Source organism: Hylaeus volcanicus, chromosome 4 (genome assembly GCF_026283585.1).
Source record: "Hylaeus volcanicus isolate JK05 chromosome 4, UHH_iyHylVolc1.0_haploid, whole genome shotgun sequence".
Taxonomy (NCBI): Eukaryota; Metazoa; Arthropoda; class Insecta; order Hymenoptera; family Colletidae; genus Hylaeus; species Hylaeus volcanicus.
The window spans coordinates 13,324,005-13,349,044 of record NC_071979.1 but is presented as its reverse complement, the minus strand read 5'-3'; the positions used below and the strand labels follow the sequence as shown (position 1 = coordinate 13,349,044).

The window sequence follows — 25,040 nt, the reverse complement described above, 5'->3', positions numbered from 1 at the left end:
TACTATTATGGAATACTTCAATTTATAATTCTATTTCCAATTTTTAGCCATTTTTCACACCAAAGTATTCCAAAGAATTATATTGTGTTATTTACTTAAATTTTTGGTTTGTATTAGTTTCACAACATCAACCTATTACTTTTTATTCTTTAGTTCTATTATGAAATACTTCAATTTATAATTCTATTTCCAATTTTTAGCCATTTTTCATTTCAAAGTATTTAATAGAAAAATCAAATTCTATTCATTACTTTTAATTTTCATTCTGAAATATTTTATTCTGTGATTGAAACTCAATTTTCGATTTGACTAGGAACGAATAAAACGTTGGTTTTCTGCGTTAGTCGAAACTTGTGTCTAGATGAGAACGAAGCCCATCCTGCATAACCTGTCTGCCACAAAACCACTACAGAGCGTGGAATATAAAGTACCCACAGGGGTAACAAATTTAATAGGTTCTCTGTCAAGGAACTTTCGCCTGTCCTTTTTTCGCTGAGTAACGAAACTCAAGGTACTCGGTGCATTTGAAAACGTGCCAAAAGCTTCGATCATATATATTCAGCTACGCGACAGTAACGAGAACATTAAATTTCGTGCACTCTCAACTTGACATTCATGTTTGTTGTTTCAGTAGTTCAAGCACGGCGTGGTACAATCAATAAGCTCGCACATGAAATAAACAAATCATTCAAACTATAATGTACAGTGTTCACGTTTCAAAGGATATTTCACTGTTGATCGATTTTGGAGCAGAACGAAGCACGAAAAGTTCAATGTTCGTTTCATCTTACATATAACCATTTTCAGTGCCAACTCCAAAAGTCGAAGCTGAACTTTAGCTGATAAATTTTATTTCATGATGTTTGAAACAGAAATAATAAAAATTTAGTTTAAGGCGATAATGAAAAAGATTAACAAGAAACATGTTACGAAATAATTCAATATTTGAATCGTTGGTTAACCTTTATAAACAGCATTTATAAATAGAGGAATTACCACTCTAATACAATTTATATTTTATAAGTTTATATTTAATTATTTATACAATATTACCAGTCACTACCAAGAATTAATTTCGTATCATCCATAACGATATAAAGTATATTTCATAATATTATAATTGAGTTAACGTAATGTAATATCAATAACAAAATGCAAGACTTGTTATTTTCAAATGCAAGCCCACTGTATTTAATACAAAACGATACCTAAGTCACCGTTGCCAATTTTCGCCGTAATCAACGACTATCGTTGTTTGGCACTAAAAGAGTTAAAAGTCAAATTAGTAATTTGAAATTGCCTCTCTTAGTATTCCACAGGCTTCCAATTTCTTTCTGTAAACCCATTTGCAAACTCCATATGAACGTACTAATTACTTCTGCCGCTTGATCTGTGTAATTATAAGGCTATAGCGTTTCGTGGATATGCAAGATTGCTAAGCGCAAGAAAATTACCTACTTCGCAATCCGATCATTTTCAATATCCAAATGCAACTGAAGCGCCGTTTTCCTCTTCTACGTGACTTTGAAGGTATTCCGATAAAACCGCTAGCTCGAAGAGCATAGGTTCGTCTTAAGAGCGAGAAGTCCTCTCGACTCGGCGCACAGTATTAAGAACAGACCTGAATAAGCGATAATTATCGTTCGTCGGGTCGAAAGCACCGCTCAGACGCCTTAAACATCGCGGATGGGTGTTACGAGGACAGTGGAGCTAATCTACACGCTGCTGGTATTTGCGCGACGGCTATTACTTATTGTCTGCAACCGACTTTCTCGTCATTTCGCGTTGCATCTCATTGCCCCGTTCCACGTGCCGCACAATCTCGTGTACACCATCTTTCTATGGAATGTTTGTTTCATAACGTACGAGTGGATTCGAAAAGAGAACCGTATCGATCATTGGTAGTTAACCTTTACCGCTCCAACCAGCACCAATCCAGCCAAGTTTAACTGAATGTTCCCGGAATATTTTAATTTTATTATTATTGCGTTTAGCTCACTGCAAGCCAACGTATATTATACATCCTGTGTTTGAAAATACTTCCCATTATTTTTTAGTTATTTATTCTATTTTATATTATTTATTTGTTACAGGTTTAACATCCATTCAACGTTGATTATCAAACTAATGCTCGTGGAAATTTCTGGAAGGCTAAAGTATTGTTTCACGACATTTAGAAACTACGTAATGTAACTTTTGTTGTAGTGTTGGGGCAGTGTACTACTGTCCAGAATTAAATATTTCCTCGATGATAGGTTTAAACAAAAAAAATGTCCACATTTACGGCAGAATGCATTGCCATTATAACAGCTCTACAAACAATCAATAATTACTCCAATGAATAGATATTTATCTACTTCGATGGTTTAAGTGCTTTATAAGCCTTAACCAAAGGTTTTATTAACGGAAAGTTTAACCCATACATATGCGACATCTTGAAGATTATCGAGCCAAGCTTTATTGGTAAGAGAAATCTTTATTTCTACTGGGTTCCTGCTCACAAGTAAAGGGTCTCCTAAAAGAGGCTTCAGGGTCTGTTTTTATTAATAATAAAATATGTCTGTCAACATGGCGTTGTGCACACTTTTAATTATGTTTAATTACAATCATGTGTAATTTATTTAAAATATACCAATTAAACATATTTAATATATTGTATTAAAATATGTATATTGCAACAATATATTGAATATGTTAAAGAACAAAATTCTAAAGCCTCTTTTGAAAAACCTTTTATGTTTGCAGTGATGTCAACACCTCGAGGAAGCTATAAGAATTTATAATCGAGTCTAATAATACCAAAAATGATACGTTTTCAAAATTAGATCATTTAGTATAATGCGATTCCTGTTAGCACATTTCGCAACCAGATGGCGCAAAATGCAAAGGATTAATTTTTTATCATCAGAGCTAATTATGCGCATCATCAACAATGCTCGATCACCAAGATTTGTTTTAACTCTGTACTCCCTCACCCATGCTTTTAAATTTTAAGCTCAGTGCTCTGACCCGTCCTCCTACTACTTTAACTCTGTCCTTTCCGATATGCGTTCCTTAGATACTTTTATTTCTTTTAAATGCGCTGCTCAAAGTGCTACTCGTTGTTTTGTTCTCTCCCCTTTCTCGTAACTCTTCCTTTTCCCTTCTCTCTTACATCTAGAAGCATTTATGACATCATTCTTATTTTTAAGTTAAGCTTGAATGTTTAGGGTGAGGCTGTAAAACAACTGTTGCTGGACCTCGCCTATTCACCGTTGCATACACGGTCCATTATATACACAGGGTGTCCCATGAAGTGTTCAACAAACTACGCCCACGCGTTGAGGCTATTCTGAACAAACAGTGTCGTGTTGGTCAAGCATATGGAACATATGTACCTACAGTGAAACAATAACTCTAAGCATAAACTACGTATAGGTATAGGTTGACTCTTCAAGGGGCCTTCAAACAAACTTGAACGAACACTCAAGAGAAGAGTTATATTTATTTTCTTCTAATATGGAACTTATCCACAATTTTCCCTTTCATTTTTAATATTTCTAATATTTTTTAATATTTAACAATAAGGACGTTTAGTATCTATATATTTATATATTTAGATATATTAGTATATTAGTATATATTATATTATATATTAGTATATTTACGTTGGCTCTGTCAACCGAAAGAATTACAAGGAGAGCGCAAGATCGCATACTGGTAGATTTCGTCTTCCTGTGTACGAATGTTTAGTATTATAGGCGCAGAGACTGAATATTTTTTTAAATATTTATGATTAAAGTTACATTATTACTATCAATAGACTGCAGATATTCATGCATTTATGACAAGTATAAAAACATAAACAAATATACTATTTCCTATACTAATAACGAATTTAACATTTCCTAAGACATTTGGTAGAATGTGTAAGTTAAAAAGGACCAAAAGAATTGATAAGTAGTATTTAATAATGGTTTTCAATCACATGCAGTAAACCAATCTGAAATAATTCATGTCTACTATACAACAACTAAGTTGACAATGATTCTTTGTCGACTATAGACTTTAACATGAAAACCGTCGCGTTCGTTATTCCGTAGTCGTTGTCAATTAAGATGACGGACTGGCATATTGATTTTACTTCTCAGAGTATCTGCAATCGTTTGAGAAGGGGTCTTTAATTAGCTCTAACGTTGACTTTGACGTGGACTAGGTTTCTAACGAATTCGTTTCGTTTCGTCAAACAACATTTCTCTCGAACACTCATCGTTAGGCACAATAAGCTACGATATTTGAAGCTTCCACACCCCGGTTCTTCATGGCTGATGCTAACCGAGGCTTCCGAAGCTTCACATGATATCCCACAGTTATTAAACACAGTTATTAGTGTGGATAGAAATGACTGTACCGGACGAGAGAGACACTATTTCGTTAACACGTTATCCAGAAATATTGAACGCTATGTCATCAGGAAATATTTAACATTAACCACGCTAAATATCTATATATTTAACTAAAATTTAGATTATCTTGCTTTAAATCAAATTACTTTCAGTAGAAAACGATGTCTTTAAAACTTTAAAACAGAACAATCATATTAATTATTAGAATACCTTCAATATTCTTTTTTTCAATTCTCTTTCGTTACGTTACAACAAAAACGTTAAGTAGAAAATAAGAAGTGCAGAGTAAATAAATCGTGAAATAGCTAGCTCCTTCGAGACCGCAAATCCCATCAAAGAGGAGCACCTTGTTACACGGAACGTATTCACCTACCCTGAACGCGATCGTGTTACCGTCATAGAAACGCTCGAAACCGTATAATGCAAACATAACGGGTACGTAATTACGAGATATCCTTATGCAATGTCACAGAAATACTCGTCGCTACCTCTCAAGGGCTACCAGAGTTTCCTAAGCTTATCCTCTGGGTACGATCGAGTGCGACGCCGCGGTTCAATGAACGTTTACACGTAAAGTGCATTGCGTGAAACACTGAATGAAGTCTGTCGGGCAACTTCAACGTCCTCAGTGGCCACATTCGCGATACCGGTGCACCAGTTTCTCAGGAACTTTCTATTTCCGTTTCATCCAACCGTAGCGTTTAATTTCTTCTTACGTCAACCTCGCCAGGCCTTCTTTGATCGGCACAAGGATTTCCCGCGCAATCTTCCTGGAGTCCGAGGTACGAAGGCACTCGAAACTTCACTGGCGAAACAATAGTAGACAACGCACAGAAACGAACGATTCTTTTATTATTGTATTTAATTAATTTTTGTTTTATATTGCTTATTTATAGTCGCATCAAGTATTTTATAGGGTTATTAGATTTATTAGCATCTCAGCGAAAGCTACTTGGTCGTGAGTTAAAACTATAATAAAATTATTACTGGCTGTTTGCTCGTTATGTGATTTCTTGATGTATCATAAAAGGAAGTTCTGTGTGGCACCGAGTGCAAACAGAAACAGAAAATCCATCGTCGATGAGGCATTTCAATCCACGTTTCGACCATTTAAATGTTGGTTCTGTTTAGTAATACAATTAAGAACAAATGTGTGGAAGTCGTGGGTTAGAAAATGTTTATCACGAGCAAATAAATCGTTTTGTAATAATAAAACGTGAAAGAAGAAATACTTGTCGTTAGAAGAAATGAAATATAACTATTTATCAATAGCAATGATAAAATTCTGTAAAATATATGTTAACACATTCGCGACCGGCGAATATTTTACGTTTCCAATACCGAGTACTGGCGAAAATAATGAAATTCTGAAGCTGGACATCGCAAATTACAAAATATATTCTGAAATATCAATGTTATAAATATGTAACGTATAAGATAAAAAGATTTTTATAATTTTTTCATAACCAGGAATAGTATTTGAAGTGATGTGAATTCACGTCAGTAGTCGCGAAGGTATTAATAGTAAGAGTAAAACCTATGAAATATTGAAATTCATATGGGAAAAGTAATCGCATAATCTCACTTCTGGAAAGTAAACTAAATGCAAAAAGTGGAGAAAATACTGTAAATTCGATACATTCGTACCGAATATCTAATTTATGAATATCCTTATTTCATTTACGTAGAGGTTGGTCATATTATTTCGAACAGTGTCTTCTCGCGATTACGTTTAGGTTTTTTTGAACCATGGTAACCTTCGATAACGTGATATACGACGTGCCAAACAAAACAAAGCGTAACAAATGTGGAAAGCATACCACGGATCCATATAACGAACGAGCTAAACCAGAGTTGGGGAACCTTTTAGCGTTGGAAAGCCGTATGTCACTTCACGGATTCGTTACAATCCCATACACTTTGCACAAGAAAAACTACAAGTACGTGGTAAAAATAACTCCCAATAAGCAGATAAAAGACGTACATAAAGTGATATAAAAAGAGAATGCTTACATATGACTAAAGCCTTGGTTTGTCTAGATAATAGAGTTTAACATGTCGATATGTGATACTTCTTGTTATAGTAATTTTTATGAAATATTTGTTAATATTTACGTCTCTCGAGATCAAGCAACTCTTGTTCGTAGCTTTTTATCTTCCATTGTTAAAAGCAACCGAATTATTTAAGTGACCTGTCTCAAATGGCTCACCCTGTACATATCATTCTCTCTAAGCATGTCGTTTTCAGTAGGAACGCAAACTACGATTTCAGACAAGAATCTACGGTATCACAACGAAAGAACAGCTGGCTTCGAGGGTTGAATGTTGCCGATACCTGCAAGTATCGATGCATAGCAATCCTCAAAGAATCCAACGCGCGCTCCAACTATTTATTTTCCCGTATTATTAATTTTCCTGCAGCAACTCGTGAGTATTCCCCCTCACGTGCTCGTATGCACGCGAGAACCGCGAGATCGCGTGTTCCGAGGATTATTTAAACTCGAATCAACGTGGACCACCGGCGTAAACGATCGAGCGCAAACGCAACACAAACATCGCGGAATGCGCGGTAAATATTTATCGCACGGCGGCAAACTCTCCGCTAGAGGTTCGTATATTGCGCTAGATCGAAATTACGATGTACCGGTTAATCGGGATTTAATTAACGGTCCACACGTCCCGGTGCAATTATCGAGTGCTCAAGGCGACGGCGTGCACCTTAACTCGCGTCAAAGTTCTGCCGTCGACAATATGGATAATCGTCGTTCAAACCCCGCCGCGTCGGGGTATTTAATTAAAACGGTCGTTTCGCCGCTTGTAAACGCGTGGAGAAAAGCTATTCACCGCGGAGATTCCTGGTTGACTGCGTAAACCATCAGCGGATCTACACGGGCCAAACGATCTCAGGTAATGGTCGGCTCGCTCGCTTCGAGAAGCGTATCGGGATGCGATCGCACCTCAACGGAAAATCGTTTCGTGAAAATTTAACACGCTGAGGACGGGTGACGAGATAAAGACGAGATATCTCCTAAAACAGGAAAAGAAGACGCCGTACGGAATGTGTTAAGAGAGTCATGTACAAAATGAGTCGCGTAAACTGTTACAAGCTGCTGGTGATATCGACAAATTTTTTGTTTGGTATTGTATGAGACGATAGGCTCTTTCATGTCATGTAAGGACATAAAAGAAATAAAACGTGATGCTTCATTTTTCGTTCCAAACGATTCCGTTCGCTAGGCGCTAGATAAATGTATTTGTGTCAGTCCAGCTATGCGATTTTCGTATTGCGAATCTGCGGCCCAGCTAACTTTAACACTAGAATAGACTTCAAAACCTATTTATGTCGGTTCAGGTATGCGATTTTCGTTTGGACGCTTTACCAGTCGTACTCTAGCATACCTAAACTCTAGATTAGACAAAAATACAATACTTTTCCTTGGTCCCAATCGATTCCGTTTGCGTCTGATGCTTCCACGGATTCAGTGACGTAACGAGTCTGCCATAGAAGCAGAACTTGACTTCTCTTTTTCTAGCTTCCCTAGTCGTAGAGGCGCGAGAGCCATATAATTATTTTGGACGGTGCGTTTAGAAACAAACACTGCTTATTTGAAAAATATTTTGATATTCTGAATAATTTACAAAATATGACAACAGATATTGTACGCTGAAAGGACTTCGATCCGGGGTTTCTGTATACTGTAAAATCAGTAATTTCCAAATCAGTTATCATTTTATTAAATACTAGCTGTGCCCCGTGGTTTCACCCGCGTGGAATACTATTTATTATACGTCGTTCGCAATCGACCGCGTGTTCCTTCGTGAATTAGTAGGTGACTGTCTTTTGTTTTCTGTAACTCAAATGTTTCAATCGATATTTCCGATAGCTGAACCCCGCGGTTTTATCCGCGTCGAATACTAACGTTGCCACCCCTTTTTACCCTCGTAGGCCGATCGTACACAGCGCAAACGTTTTGAAATTAGTGTTGCAAACCGTTTGCGTTCTTTGTTTTACCTACTCCACTATCTTTGTTTTACCTAGATCCACGGTCGCATGGAACTAGTTTCAGAGTGGTTTGAAACTGATCGGTTGCGCCCGTGTGCGATCGGCCTTAGGGGTTGAATTTCGAAATATCCTTTCTTATTCCTTGCATACATCATAAAGGAAACCTCTGTGCAAAATGTCAGCTTTCTAGGTTCAAGGGTTTAGCCTGGACGTTGATTGTAATCAGTAGACTGCGGATCTTTATGCAAAATAAAATCTTCGCGAACGTACCTACAAAAATTGAACCTAAATAGGAATTCATTTTATTCTGCAAATATTATAACATGAACTTTACTTTCAATCTTTTTTATATTCTTGCATATTGTTTGCATTTTGAAGGTTCTTGTACATTCAAATTTCCTATAAACGCATAAAGATCCGCAGTCTAGTAATCAGTCAGGGATTCATTCTTATATATATATAGAGAGAGAGAGAGAAAGAGAGAGAGAGAGAGAGAGAGAGAGAGAGAGAGAGAGAGAGAGAGAGAGAGAGAGAGATTTAACCCTGTAATGCGCGATTTGTTTTATATTATGGAAACAAACACAAGGCATAATACTGGAATCTTAAATAATTTTCTGTTGGCTAAACTGTTTCATATTTAACAAACCTTATGAATGGTTAATGCTTATACTACTACCCATTTTGTATTTTGAAATTGTTAATAAGAAATAATACTAAATGTAACTACGTGATGCATTTACGAATCAATGCTCACTGTAGGGTTCTACAGGCCCTGATCCACTGTAGGGTTAAAATGATTCTAAGCATTTATTCGTTCGTTTAATACAATTCACACGGACATCTGATAACATCATTTGACCAATTGATGCACAAACGGGACGAATTGTAATAAAAGAAGCCGCAAAAGGGAGTTAGAGGAAGTCTCGTCGTCCAGAACTTGCGGAAGGTGGAGCACAAATGAAAATTCATACTTTTACAATAATAATGTAATGATGACCATTCGTTACTTAGTACTTTTCAAATAGTTAAAATCTACAAATATTGAATGTTAAAAGATGGAATAGATAGAATGTTAAAAACCATTAAATTTTATATTTAAAATTGTTGCGATATATCTCAGGGTTTCAGAGATACCAGCAAAAATATAATTAACCAGAATTATTTTGAAAGAGTGGTTCCACCCTTAAAATGGAAAATGGAAAATGGAATGCCACCGTGATTAGGTTCCGATGAACTTTATTTTTGTAAAAATCCAAAACCTTCGACGTGTATCCTTTTCCTTTGGCAGTTAGCATCAACCATGAAGAACCGAGACGCGAAAGCCTTAAATATCTTAAAATCCACGTGTTCAAGGTCGATCATCTGCAATGCCTTGACCGAGGAGAGCTGTGGGACCGGAGTGAAGCGATTCCGCGGGGTTAGGGCCCCCGATCCCGGAGAAGAAGCCTCAGCTGTTTGCTGATGGAAGCCGTAGGATGGTTTTTACACCGTCTACCTCGAGTCGCGGCCCGTTTCGTCGTGCAACAGCGAGCAGAAACGCCGCCGGCTGTTACTGGATACAGTCGTGCATGGTAATACGCGGCTGATATGCTCGAACGGTAACATGGTAATACCTCGCGGTCGAGGGTGTTCGGAACTTCCACCGTGGCCGAGCGAGAAATAAAGGCCAACCTGGGGGAAGTAACAGTCGGGAAGGGGAAACACGCGGTTCGAAGATGCGGAAGCGGGAAAAGAGGCAAGAGGGTATACCTGGATCGGATTTCGAGGACGGGACACGCTCGAAATGTGGCGGAACGAAACTGCGTGTTTTCTTGGTACCATGAGTCGTGGGAGGACGCTTCGAATTTTTAATTTTTCTACCTTCTAGCACTAAAACAACGTATCCACGATATAAAGGACAGATTAACTGTATATAGCGGAACTGTTGAGGGTACGTTTAGAGTCTCGACGCCAAGTACATGAAAAATTATACGCCACCACGTATACTGGCGCTGGCTCAGTTTTTTCAGATTTTTAAATACATACCCGGTATAAAAACAAGGTATTTGTTTAAAACAATTTAAAAAAAAATGATTCAAAAATTTATTTTTTGTTCTGAAATAATTTTTATTCGATACTTCCATGCCTTCACTATAAGCACGTAAAAGGTCATTTTTATCCGTTGCCTAGATCAATAACTCTATTTTTTTAAAAAAAAAAAGGTAGCACTAAACTTTCAACAGCTGTAAAACTAACAAATTTTCACAATTTTTCAAAGTCCTTTGAAATACGTTCAAATATCACTAAAGACTACAACATATCCAAATTTCGTAAAAATCTGAGATGTTACTCCAAAAAGTGTCCGATTTGGCATGAAATGACACTATATATTGTAATACAATGAATTGTGCGTTACAAATAGTGGACCTCTTTAACATTTAAATTTCTTGCATACATAATGATGCGGTGTGATCTACGTTAGACTATGTACACATACATTTACTGGTATTCATGATGCGGTGTGATTTACATTAGCACTATAAGCATATACATACTTTTACTGGTATTTCTATTAATTCATAAATTGAACGAATAATGTCTATAATTAAGAAATAATATCATCTGAAAAATACAGGCTGTCCCTAATTTAAACCGTTCGAATATTTGTTCTAGCGCAAAGAAACAGAGAGGTAAGAGACGAGTGTCGAGGTAATTGGTCGAGACATACGGTAATTTAAACGGGGCATTTAAATTTAGACAATTCCGTAACAAGGAGATACGATTTCAATTCGTCGACATATGGCAGGAAACATGGAATTCGAATAAGGGACGCGTAACTTTCTTATTCGTCGACGACCCGACGTGCAGAAACGACTCCAGGCCAAACGGGTCGAACTCGACTTTTACACAGTGCAACTCATGGCAGGACACGGTGACTTTATAAGGAAGCTGAAAAAGTTTAGACTCTTGGAAGTCGGAGCAAGTGACTGCGGACAAATAGACTCAGTGGACCAGATAATCAACGTCTGTAAACTCCTTACAAACTCACGAAAACTTTTAATTCAGAAATTTTCAGTAGCAAGTATGCGTTGGCTCCGTTAATCGAAAAAATTACAAGAAGAGCGGAAGTCCTCCGGGTCACCGCTATTGTTGAAACACGTCTGGTAGACTGGTACCACATACTGGTAGATTTTGTCTTTCTGTTTACGAATGTTTAGTATTGTATTTAGTAGAATGTGTAGGCGTAGAAACTGAATATTTTTTAAATATTTATGATTAAAGTTACATTATTACGTCAAAATATGTTTTTATAAAAATATTTATCAATAGACTGCAGATATTCACGCATTTATGGCAAGTATAATAACATAAACAAATATACTGCTTCCTATGATATAGTATTAGGTCTACCGGAAAGTTCTGTCCGTTTTTAATATAACACAAAATAATAAATTTCTCATACCTTGAATAAATTTTATTGAATAATATAATTATTATCATTATTTATGACATCTTGCCAGCATGATCGCAATTTGTATATCGTTGTTAATGAACATGCGCATACTTATTAAAAACTTGTAAACGGAGCGGACAGAACTTTCCGGTACACCTAATATATTCCTAATAACGAATTTAACATTTTCTAAAACATTTGGTAGAATGTGTAAGTTAAAAAGGACCAAAAGAATTGATAAGTAGTATTTAATAATGGTTTTCAATCACATGCAGTAAACCAATCTGAAATAATTCATGTCTACTATACAACAACTAAGTTGACAATGATTCTTTGTCGACTATAGACTTTAACATGAAAACCGTCACGTTCGTTATTCCGTAGTCGTTGTCAATTAAGATGACGGACTGGCATATTGATTTTACTTCTCAGAGTATCTGCAATCGTTTGAGAAGGGGTCTTTAATTAGCTCTAACGTTGACTTTGACGTGGACTAGGTTTCTAACGAATTCGTTTCGTTTCGTCAAACAACATTTCTCTCGAACACTCATCGTTAGGCACAATAAGTTACGATATTTGAAGCTTTCACACCCCGGTTCTTCATGGCTGATGCTAACCGAGGCTTCCGAAGCTTCACATGATATCCCACAGTTATTAAACAGATATTAGTTTGGATAGAAATGACTGTACCGGACGAGAGAGACACTATTTCGTTAACACGATAGTTGTAATGACATCCAGAAATGGGTGACAGGACTTTTCATTGAGAAACTACAAAATTTCATTTCGAAGGTGAGGCAGTAATAAAAATAAATCTGGATAGGATTCGTGAATTTAGTGACGTTAAAAAATTAAATACTACGGCAAATGTTGAATTATCAAATCTTCAATCGAAACTTTTAACCCTCCGTGAGGTAAATTATTTATTCGATTTGTATTGGAGTAATACTGTATTGTATTGGAGTAATTGGAGTATTCTCCTGATATTATATTTATTATTGTTATTAACGCTCTGTGGGTTGAATTAATTTTTCTTCAGGTAACTTGCACAGCTTTTACTGTGATATTTCAGAATAATGCTGTTGTCAACCGTCATCAATGTTGTTGTTGGTTATTAGAGACATTAAATGTATAATTAAGACGTATATTCAAATTAAGATATCTTGGTAAATTGACGATATATTGTATTAGCTTGTGCCCTGAAAGTTACAGGGGCCCATACAGGGTTTACTATGTAGAATTTTCACGAGTTCTACCTTGGAAACCAACGCGTTAAAGTTTCTTTCGACACATTATATGACGAGCAAACCATTATTTCTCATTCTAATTTCCGATAGCAATGAACGCTGTTCGGTGAGGCCGTCTTTTAATTCCTCAAGTTGGTCGTAATGGCTTTCGGAATCGACGCTTTCGTTGTTTTGGAAGGGTTCATAGATTACTTCTTGGTAATGCTACCGAGCGCTTAAAACAGCACCTTCTTCGGATGAAGAGAAGGATGTGGGTTGTCGTGCAACCTGCCATACAACGCGGCCGTGTCGAATGGGAATACGCAGCTGCCATACACTATCTTTGCAACTCGACGTACGATTCATCGTAGAATAAATCATTGCGTCTATTAGTGGCTACAGACGTGACGATTTATTATACGACGAGCCGACACGGTTGGGTGCAACGGTAGTTATTTCTACTTGTTGTGTATTGTTTTTTTTTCCACAGACGTAACGACCTGTTGTTTGACAAATGTTAACAAAAAGTAGTATACTTGGTCGTTAGGAGGAACACATTTGCTCCTGTAATTCGGTTTGAAAGCTGAAGTTATACGTAAAATCTTCCCAATTGGCTGTCAAAGGACCACACGCGTTACTAGGTGTCGTCCATCGCGGGACTCCTTTGTGACACCACTGTACACACCACACTCGAGCACTTTTGGAATGGTGTTGCTTGAAATATTACGTCAAGTAATATATTATTTTATTTTGTAAAGATTTGAAATAGTTCTTTAAAATGATATCAGATGAAATCACAAGAGCACGGAGATTTCGAATTTGAAAGCGATAAAGGCGAGATATCAACAATTTCCACGTTTATTATTCATACTCAGGAAGAAATGATGAAGAAATAAACAAAAATTAGTTTAGCATGGATGGAGCAACTATTATTCTTAGAGCTTTGTTCTGGAATCTTTGGATAACATTTTGTTTTCTCTTTTTTTAGATTAATTTAATTATCAATTACATTGAATTCTTATAGAAACTTATACACAATTTGGGATAACGCATTCACTGGCAACTGCGAGACGTCTCGCAGTTCAAATTGATTGCTATTACTCAAGGGATAAGTTTATATATCATAGCCTTTTGTGCCACGAATTATTACAAAAGAAGATCGTAAATTTTCTTTTTAAAACAACAAATTTAATATCACTGTTAATTATCAAAATAATAACCTAGATTACACAACTGTATTAAATCTTAGCGCCCAAAGCAAAACGCTTTAAAGACTAACAGTGACTGTAACGTGTTACAGTGGCATGGATTGTAACTTTCAGGTATTTACAATCTAGTATTTACTGTTTTCCGTGATTACATGTGATTGTACATTTAGTTAATCAACTCTATTGCGTAGTTCTAATGGGAAATATCTTTCAAGACCACGTATGTGACCTGTAGCATCTGAGTTGAATTGATAAGGGAATTCGGATAACTAACAAGGTCGAGCCATGGTTGCTGTGATTTGATATTTTTTCACAACACAACATAATGTCGTCGCGATGAAAACGTATCGTGCTGACAATGAGGACGTAATATGAAATAATTAAAAACTCGAGTGTGAATGTATAACTACAGTGAAGACATATGGTATTAGTAAGTCAACAATTATGAACATTAAAAAACCGAAAAATGAAACCTTAGATGGTGCAGTTTTCCGGTAGTTTATAGAATGTAGTCAAAATAGAATACTGCTTTCTGAGCGTATTACGTGTCAAAGAGCTATATTTAACTTCAGTATTTGTGACTTTTGTTGTGAATTTACGTTCTGTTTTTTGAAGTATATATATATATATCAAGATCAGCATCAAAAAAGTCCCCCTATTAACACATTCGCGACCGGCAGATGTTTTACGTTTCTAATACCGAGTACCGACGAAAATAATAAAATTCTGAAGCTGGACATCGTAAATTTGCATCGTTAGGTTGAAGATAAACATTACAAAATATGTTTTGAAATATCAATGTTGTAAATACGTAGTGTATAAAATAAAAAGATTTTCATAATTTTCTGATAACCAGGAAAGGGACGTGAATTCACGTCAGCGGTCGCGAATGTGTTAATTTGAACAATCCAGCCTCTATTATAATTTATTTCATAACGTTAAAAGCGAAGAAGCTCGGGGAGGTAGGTAGATTAGCTAAAGTCATTTGTATCTATTCTATTTTCTTGATACACTTCTTATTAACATTTACACATACATCGGGCAACGTGTTTACATGACATTTGGTGTGAAAAACGGAAGAACAAAATTCACCAAATGAGTTAAGAGCTATCTGAGAATCTGTGTCTTTAGAAGTTTTGAAACATGGAAGAGATGTCGTCACAAGTGTATTGAAAGCAATGGAGATTACTTTGGAAATGACCCAATAGAAATTCATGATGAAATTAATAGTTCGTGTTTCATGTAACTTGTCCTGGAAGCCTTTAGCTGGATAAAAAGGAACAATATGTCCACTATCTTGAAGATGGAACATATTTACGATTTAACCCTTAACACTCCAAGTGTGCCTCTCAGGCACCACCGATGTGCGGCATTTTACTCCAAGTAGACTTTTATAAGCTAGGAATCTTACACACTATTCAGGTAAAACCTACAAATGAGTACAAAAATTATAATGTGTTTTCTTGTAGTTTAAAATCTGACACTTAATAAGTTGGAGTTGCCGGTCGATATTCACAATTAAAAATCGGAGTCAAGAGTGAAATCTATATCTGATTAAATCCAGCTAAAGATTGAATATATCAAAATTTCAGTCAAATCCGAATACTTCTACATCTGTATACTCCAAAAAGTATAGAATTTGATATGAAAGAATCCAACGATAAAGTGCATATAAAAAATAAAATAAATATAAACGAAAAGCAACGTTCCTTGTCAAGAGAAAAACTCTCTAATTATAAGTTATAAAAATTCTTAATCATGACATTTCGACCACTAACTTCCGCACATATCTACGCCCAACATATCGCCATTTCCAGTATCAAGGGAAACACCAAATAAAAGAAAACTCCATCCTCCATCAAAGAAAAGTCCATTCTCGTTAACTGACGGGGCTGGTGTTCACGTAAATACAGGAAAGGAATCGATCATGTCAGATTGAAGTTTGACCGTACTGTAGATAGCTGCAAGTGTAGGAATATCCATGGGTTTACAACGTATCATTTTAACTAAGAATCTGAATCGATCGAGACCATAAAACAAAATTCACCGAATGAGTTAAAAGCTATCTGAGAATCTGTGTTTTTAGAAGTTTCGAAACATGGAAGAGATGTCGTCACAAGTGTATTGCAAGCAATGGAGATTACTTTGAAGATGACCAAATAGAAATTCATGATGGAATGAATAGTTTGTGTTTTATGTAACTTGTAATTTATTTCATAACGTTAAAAGCGAAGAAGCAGCTACTTTCTTACGTGAAATTACCAAAAAAAACTGCCACCTTGACGTCGCCCAGAAGCGACTTTTTATCTAACGGAAGCTCGTTCACCGTATTCCCGTAGCCTATGGCTAGAGAACAAGGAACTCTTTGTGAGGTCGTGCCGTGAGCATCGGCTAATCCTTCGTCCTCAGGTGAAACTCGCTTTCGGCATCGAGAGATCCGTTTCCCACGGTACGCCAGGTAACCCGGAGCGTTTTCCCCGTAATGTGGGTCTCCGCGATACATCCCCCTCCCCTTCACTCTCACTCCCTCCCCCTGTCAGGACCTGCCTTCTCCTCGCAGCCTTCGACTCGGCTCTTTCACCGAAGTCGCCGACTGGGCCGTGAAATCGGCGTGAGGCCTCACGATTCCTCGGTCAGGTAGAAAAAGGAAAAGGATTGCCGAGGAAATTCAGCAATCGACGTAACGCCGCTGATGTATTCGCTAGTCGCTGCGAATGGAATGCTAATGCGAGAAAAGATTCCCTCGCGAACGGTGGGCAGAAATCCTTGGCTGTTTAGCGGCTAGATGCCGAGGACTAGGCTTTGCACTTTCTGTTGGCACATACGATATACTACCCTGTTCGAAAAGTTGCACGACAGCCACAAAGTTATTTCATTATTTGTTCGTTGCATTCTGGGAATCGATTTCGCGAGCATCGCGATATTCCGAGTGTTACTGTGTGTAGGTGATATCTACGCCAGCCGGCGCGTTGTCCGTCTTGGTGGACAACGGGTCGGTTGTCCGAGGTTGCATCGATAAGAGGGACAGGAAAGGCGGCAGCGAAGGTAAACGAATGGTACTTACGGACTGGGACTTTCTTGGGGTCGACGGTGGCGAGACGTTCTTCGACCTTGTCGATCCTCAGGCGCAGACGGCTGCTTCGACCGGCGACCGCGGTCAGATCGGCCGTGAGATCGGCGAATATATCTTCGGCGGTGGTGAGCAGGGACGCGAGTTGCTTGAGGGATGTAGTAAACGCGCCGTTCGCCACCGCCTCCAATTCGGCGCCCACGGGCCAATCCTGCGCCGCCGATCCCGCCGGCACGTGTCCGCGACGCAAGTAGCGCGGTTCCACTTTTCGGAGCACAAACGGCATGATTCCACGCTATGGAAACCAACACCTTCACTCATAACACTGGATCAAACAAACGCTGCTAACTTCCAACGGTTTTCGGGCGGGGGTGACGGGGGACACACAGGACACACCGGTCTATCGTTACCAGAACGCGGCAACGGACTGAAGATCCTTCCCGCTGGCGATCCAGACGAGCGACTGGTTTTCCTTGATCCCGCGCGTATATCTCTCCAGCGAGTTACGCTGCTCCATTTTCGAACAACCCTCGAGATCTACTCTTAGCGACACTGCACTTCAACAGCTAAGCTGTTCTTCACTTTGTGATCGGGCTTTCGGGTCGTTTCGCTTCAGAAACAATTCGTAAACACGTTGATTATCGGCGCAAATTTCACTTTACTCCGAATTTCGCGGGCTTCGATCGCGTTTAAATCGGTATGGAAAGGAGTACGCGGTGCGGTTGGCGCGAGTTCGGACGAGCAGTTCCGTTTAGGGGTGTCGTACTGTCAGCGAGTTATGAGGAAAAAACGCCCGAATGAACGCCAAACAAGCGTCCGCACGTCGCGACGACGGTACGCGAAGTGCCGGCCGGCTTGCTGCCGTGTCGCCAAACCGTTGTTCGGTTTTACTCCCATTCAATTCCAGCTCGCTGAAGGCGCCCTTTGCGGCACTATGAGCCTGACATCTTACATCAATTTGCTAAAGCTATTCCTAACATCTAAAGGTATTAAGCGTTGGTAACGCGATGCTTCTTCCTTATCGATCGCTGGCAAGGAAGTTTTATTAGGTAAAGTATAGCTTCTCCTAATTTTTGTAAATTTGATCTAAATACTCTCAGCCTTCGAGATCGTTCAGCGTTGATGAGGTGAAATTTCTTCCTTATCAAGCGCTGGAAATTAAGTTTTTTGTACGTTCTGCCTGGATAACGTTACGCTTTATATGTATCGACTGTTGACAGATGAATATGCTAGCTTCATTACTAACACTTGATATTTTCGTAAAAATACTATTAGATAAGTTTGTTGTTATTCTTTGATTAAAAATTCTATGCTCAAAGTTCGAGTTTCTCAAGTTTCGTATAATTGATTGCACTTAATATTTGTATAAAGTTAGAAAAGGGCATTTTAGAACTATTTCAAGATGAATCTAATTAATTAGCAATATATTTTTATATTTTATTTACAAATACTGATATTTTGAAAAACCCATATGTACTTCCACAGTAAAAATCATGTAGAAGTGTAATTATATCTGAGAACTTCGATACAAAGATTCAGGGCAACTGGAACTTGAAATATCGGTATTTCTATTTATTTAAAAAACTAGGCATTAGGCAATTGTTAGTGTATTAATCAACAATTATTAGTTTAATTATGGTAGTTAAAATGAAAAATTACATTTATATTTAGACAAAAGTAGAGAATTTATGTTTTGAATAATTTCATGTCGGTGGCGACATCTAGCAGCGCGAGATGGGAACTATTTTACGACAAACTTGGGCGGTTCGCCAAGAGAAAGCGCCATATTTTTCGATATTTTTATTTATTTAAAAAATTTAATACTAGTCAATTATTAGTGTACAAATCAACAATTACAAGTTGAATTATCATAATTACGATGTAGAATTATATGAATATGCAAAAAAAAAGTAAAAAATGTGATATATTGAAAAAATTAGTTCGGTTGCCGCCGCTAGATGGTAATACCAATCCCGTGTCCATTATCTTGCTTCTATGTTCTTACATATGGAAATATGTAATTGCAATGAATTTAATGAATAATAAAGGATAATTATTAACAGTTGTAGCGCTGCTCATTCCTCTGGAGTAATAACACTTTATTGTTTTACAAGGTTGGTTTATTAGTATAATAATATTTTTGTGTCCTTTAATTGGCGTTCGTGCTTTTATATATAAAAAAATATGAATGCAGTGAATGTTATGAATAAAAAACTACAATTTTTCACAATTATGGTAGTGCTCATTCCTCTGAGGCAATAATGGATCCCATTCATTTGGTTAACGTAACGATTTTTATATAAATTGCATATACGTAAAATATACGCTAAAAAATATAACTAATTAAACAGTATAAAGGTACTAACATATGAAGTCCGTTACATTTTTCACACGAAACTCTAGGATGATACTCTGAACTAAAATTTCTCGGTTCATCAATCGCTGGCGACTTGGTAAAAAAGAAAGGAAGTAAAAAATATGTTCGATCCTAATTCAGTCAATTTTGCGATGGTCGAGTCAAAAAAAGAGAAATGCTTCGGTTGCATGGGGTTAAATAAATAATATTCCTCGCATTCACTGTGATAAGCTTAAGGAGTGCTCCCGTCCGGAAAGGGTTAAACGACTCGGCAACCCTAGAGTACCTACGAATTGTTCCTTTGTTTCGGATTGCTCGGTTTATTCGAGCAAGTTCGTAGTTATACGAGTAATCCGTGCTCGTTTGTTTGGAGTACTCGACTCGATTTTCCCACCTTTCCGACGTCACTATTTGCAATGCGGCAACATCCCTATTCTGTTTAAAAAATTTAAATAAAAATAATATTTTTAACTATTATTTTTTATAAATATTTTTTAATATTTTTTACTCAATATTTGTATAATGAATGTCAGCAAACTTGTATTGAAATTGAATTGTATTGTATTGAAAAAGAAATATTGTTGAATGTAGCTAGGTTTTCACGCGTCCAAGATGGCTTCTCCTCTTAAGTACATTACTGCCAAAAGAGCAAGATATATACCATTCAATGAACTTTTATTCGCCGTTACAAATTTTACCACGAACATCTTGATTCGATTTGGTGTAAAGTAAGCTTTGGAGCGGGTATAACGGAATTGATAGTACGAGCTTAACCTTACTCTTTGCGCGTAAATCTAATGAATAGGGGTTACCAGTAGCTTCTCTTCCCTCTTTAATTTCTTCTCCATGTGCAATTTCACACGATAAAATTTCTTAACGAAAGTTCGGAATGACTGGATTAGGATCGAACATATTTTTTACTTCCTTTCTTTTTTACCAAGTCGCCAGCGATTGATGAACCGAGAAATTTTAGTTCAGAGTATCATCCTAGAGTTTCGTGTGAAAAATGTAACGGACTTCATATGTTAGTACCTTTATACTGTTTAATTAGTTATATTTTTTAGTGTATATTTTACATATATCCAATTTATATAAAAATCGTTGACAAAACGGAGAACGTGTGAAACTATACGTTTTATGAATTAAGAAAATATTCTACCCTAGAATAGTCTAGCCTCTCGTTAGTTATTCCAATACAACAAAATTCTTTGGTAAACATATTGTTAAACGTTTACACATTGTAGAAAATACAAAAAAAAATCAATTTTTCTAGAACACCTCCTTTATTATTATTTTACTTTTATACGTTACGAGGCAATCTTCGTGATTCATTATACAGCCAAAGTAATTGACATAAACTTTAAACATTTAGTACTTATATTAATACATGTAATTATTCATTGAACGACTAACGAATTGGAAGTTCTTTATCTTCTATTCGTCATTCGAAATCGTTATCTAGATAAGAAATGTATCCACCTCTGGTTCGAGTGACGTACGTTAAATTTTCCGGCGATTCTTTGTTTGAGATGTCTGCTGGTTTGTCCAAAATTTTGTAAATAAGGTCTGAGTGCATTTCTTTATCAAGTTTATCTTTTGTGATGCTAATTAACAGAGCTCTTTTACGTTTGTTTGCTGTGACAATATTAATATCAAACTTTCCCAGTACTTGATTTATCTTGCCGATGATTGCAAGCGACGGAAACAGTGGTGTTCCAACAGCGTGTTCTGATTAATGCTGAATAATGTAGATTCTTTTTATTCTCAATTAATAGTATAAGAAGTATATTATATAATTATTATGTATCAACGTATGGTTTCACTGTAACGTTTACAACAATCTCAGAATACTCTTTTTTTTGTGGTACATTCCTCTTGATTTTCCAAAAGGAGGTTTCGTATTTGTTTTTCGATTAGACATAAATAATGCAGAACATACCTGATTTTGATTTTTAATAAAAGTACAGATGATTGTATTTAAAAACGTGAACACTGATGTCGTTCAAGTCTCCATCAAGGCTACATTGACAGGTGTACTTGATTGTTAAAAAACAAATTCATAAAGTCTATCCACAAAAAATCGTATCATGAAAAAAAAGTGTTTGGAGATACAGTCCTTCAAGTGAACGTTGTTAATATAGTAACGACTCGAGTATAATTTTTGTGATAATAATAACATTTTATGCTGTATTCATGATTACAATAAAATAATTTAAATATATACGAACACGGGAATTTTATTGTAATCAAAAACAATCATTACGATTTTTCGAATTAAAAAGAACTGACATTCATTACAAACAGTTCAACAATCAGAACAGAATGAATTGCGAGTAATGTATTGTTTTTTTAACAACACAGTCCAATCATAAATTCCGAATTTTTGCATTTCGTTAATCTGCCTCACTTCGCACATACTGCATGAAATTATCGTCATAGGTCAACGAAAGCTTTCCGACAACTACATGATTTTATTTTTATTCATTGCCACTAAAATCTACTAAATCATGAAAGACTGAACGCAGAATTTAATATTGAAGATTTATGGTTTACATATGTAAATTCGAATGTATACGTATGTATATTTGTTACATTTTAACATTGTGAGTACTCTTTAAAAAATGAAATATCAACCTTCTACAATCAACGAAAGTAAATTGGTGATTGGACGAAGTAAAACTCTCATTACAAACGTAACATCATGTTCATAAAATAAACGTATCAGCTAATAGAATAATAATGACAGTCAAATAGCATAAATGGTCTTAATTAATTAAAAAAATAATTTGAGGATTCTCTCACAAGCGGCGTTGGACTTTGTGTTTTAATAAAACATTTTTTATTTTAAAGGAAAGTAGACAGGATTGCAGTTAAACGTGAAAGATAATGTCTTTTTTTTTATTAAAAAACAAAATCCTATAGCATCTTTTGGAAAACTCTTTACAAATGTTACATATCTTCATGGTGGATTTTAACTATCTAGCATTTCTATCTAAATATAAAAATTAATGAAGAAAGATATTTACATAGTTATGTGTATACATGTATAATTTGTATGCTTAGGTAGAAGTTCTATATAATTAAACACCATGTATATACTATAAAAGTAAACGAGATCATGTTAATCGAAGTAGAATTTAACGATTCGCAGAGATTCACCATGAAATAAAATCAGAAGGAAATGTAAGCATAGTACCATACTAAAAAATATGTTTCAGCTGATGATGAACTCAACAATCTTTTAATTACTTATGATGACCGTTATGACTTACTGAGAATTGAATATCGTTCAAATTCGAGTATATCGGATCGCTTTGGAAACTTTGAAAACCTTAAAAGAATTGAAAGTTACAAAAGTCTTAGAAGTCTCGAAGCGTTAAAACGACGCTTCGAGGTAAGAAGAGGTTTCAGGTCTGGAAATTACAAAAAAAATCAATAAATGCGTTAAAGTTATTAATAACATGCTCAAGAACATTGAAAAGTATAGGAAAAAAAATACAAGAGGCGCTGAGAAAAAAACAACGATTAACTCTAAGAGAGAATTTCAAATAATTTGCCCTGCATTAGAAAGTTAATGCAAACGTGTCTGTTAACAAAGTAAACAGTTGTTTAGCACTGAAATATCGATGGTATGTCTATTTTTCTGAGTTAGTTACGACAATTTCATATTGACGATCACAGTTTTGATAGGAAGCAGTCTCGTATAGTTTATATTGTTATCAGAATGTAAATTATGTGATTTCCTTTTAAATATTATTTTTCAATGTTTACATACAACTCGTAACAATATTGGGTGAGATTTTTCAATGCAATTGTACAGTTGAACATTTAATTGTTCAATGGGAAATATTTCATTCTACAGTTAAAATTCTATATTTATTTAACCAGTTACGGATAAATGGTTGTTTCCCTTTCATTCGTTACTCGAAATTTGTATCTAGTTAAAATGTTCTCGTCACTATTTACAGACTTTACGCCGATGCTGCTTAGCAGTATTTATTTCCACTTCATGAATTCCTTACAGTGGCGAAATGCTAACTACTTGCGAATACTTAACCTCTTACTTACTACAATTCCACGCAGTTCTATTACTTCTTCCTTATAAAGAAACTTGTACAGAAAATTATTTTAATAACGATTCGGCATTTCGACGTTGTTGCGTATTTCTCTCCTTTCGAGTCTCACGCAGGAATTCTCATGTTTCAAGTTTTTCAAGTCTATTAAACTCGTTCGTGGCATTATGTCCTTCCAGAGTTTTGATTGGCTTCAAAAGTCAAATAATATTCAGGCTGTCTCAAATATTATGCGTAACTAAGTTATGTACTGACATACATTTCGAGACTTTATAACAAGTTTTCATTTTATGTTCCTTTCGATACCTTCGATTGTGTCGTATGCAAAAGGTTCGAATGCCAATGGATTTACATTAAATTTAAATCCAAGTGTTTGTATATGGTTTGCTGGAGATATTTAAAATGAAGCCTTATTATGATAAAATATGACATATAGATGATAGCACACATGATTGCAATTAACGTGAAAGATGATGTCGCTTAAGGTGGCAGCCATTTATTGTTGTTTTTCTCGAAAGGAACACATTTCAAGAATGTTATGTTAAATTTTGAAAAAGAAATCTCTATAATTGTTAGAGTTACAGCCTTGAGTGTGACAAGTGCTCGACCGAAGACTATTGAAATTAATGCGTTTAGCGTTAAACACTTTTCAATCTATTTAGTTGATAACTTTCTGAGAAAACTATGGGTCCTATTGATACGTTCCAAATCTTATTCTCTTCAGAAAGCTGATTACTATGGCTCGACATAGCCGTTTCTTTAAAAATTGATTTTTTCTTAATTTTTTTCAAACTGAAAGTATCACTTTTTTCGAATTTCAAAAATTTTGTTATTCAAAGTGTCGTAATTTTCAAATATTTTGAGATATGACTAAAATTTTACGTCAGGCCATAGCCATGGGTGTCTAGTTTGAGAAAACTTCGGATTTTTTTATCTCAGACATACCTAGTGGTCACAAAATTGTCAACTGGTTATCAATATCTTTTTTCCAGTGCTCACTTGTACACTGTGACTCTATTGAATCGAGTAACGCTACATTAATGTCACTACAAGACGGATTTTTGTTTATTTATATGCTCAATAAATCGTACTCAAAGTTTGAAAACAATTCATTGCATTGTTTGTTTACAAATATGTTTTGAATATACGTCTCTTAAAAGAGCTTTTACAGTGGTTTGCTTCTTAAATAGTCGATTAATATAAAATTTTGTATTTTATTTTACTAATACATGAACTGAAAAATCATTGTAACATTAAAAATAATGTAATAGTTGTTTTCGACGCTC

At 36.0% G+C, this 25,040-nt stretch overlaps 1 protein-coding gene across 2 annotated transcripts in view; it reads right to left on the bottom strand.

Annotated features, from left to right (window-relative positions):
• LOC128874826 (mucin-4) overlaps positions 1-18,163 on the bottom strand; it is a 180,014-nt gene extending 161,851 nt beyond the window's left edge. For both annotated transcript variants that reach the window (XM_054119920.1, XM_054119921.1), the window contains exon 1: positions 17,320-18,163. In XM_054119920.1, coding sequence (XP_053975895.1) covers positions 17,320-17,611 — 292 coding nt within the window. In that variant the 5' untranslated portion in view covers positions 17,612-18,163. The remainder of the gene's footprint in view (positions 1-17,319) is intronic.
• Positions 18,164-25,040: the final 6,877 nt, after the last annotated feature.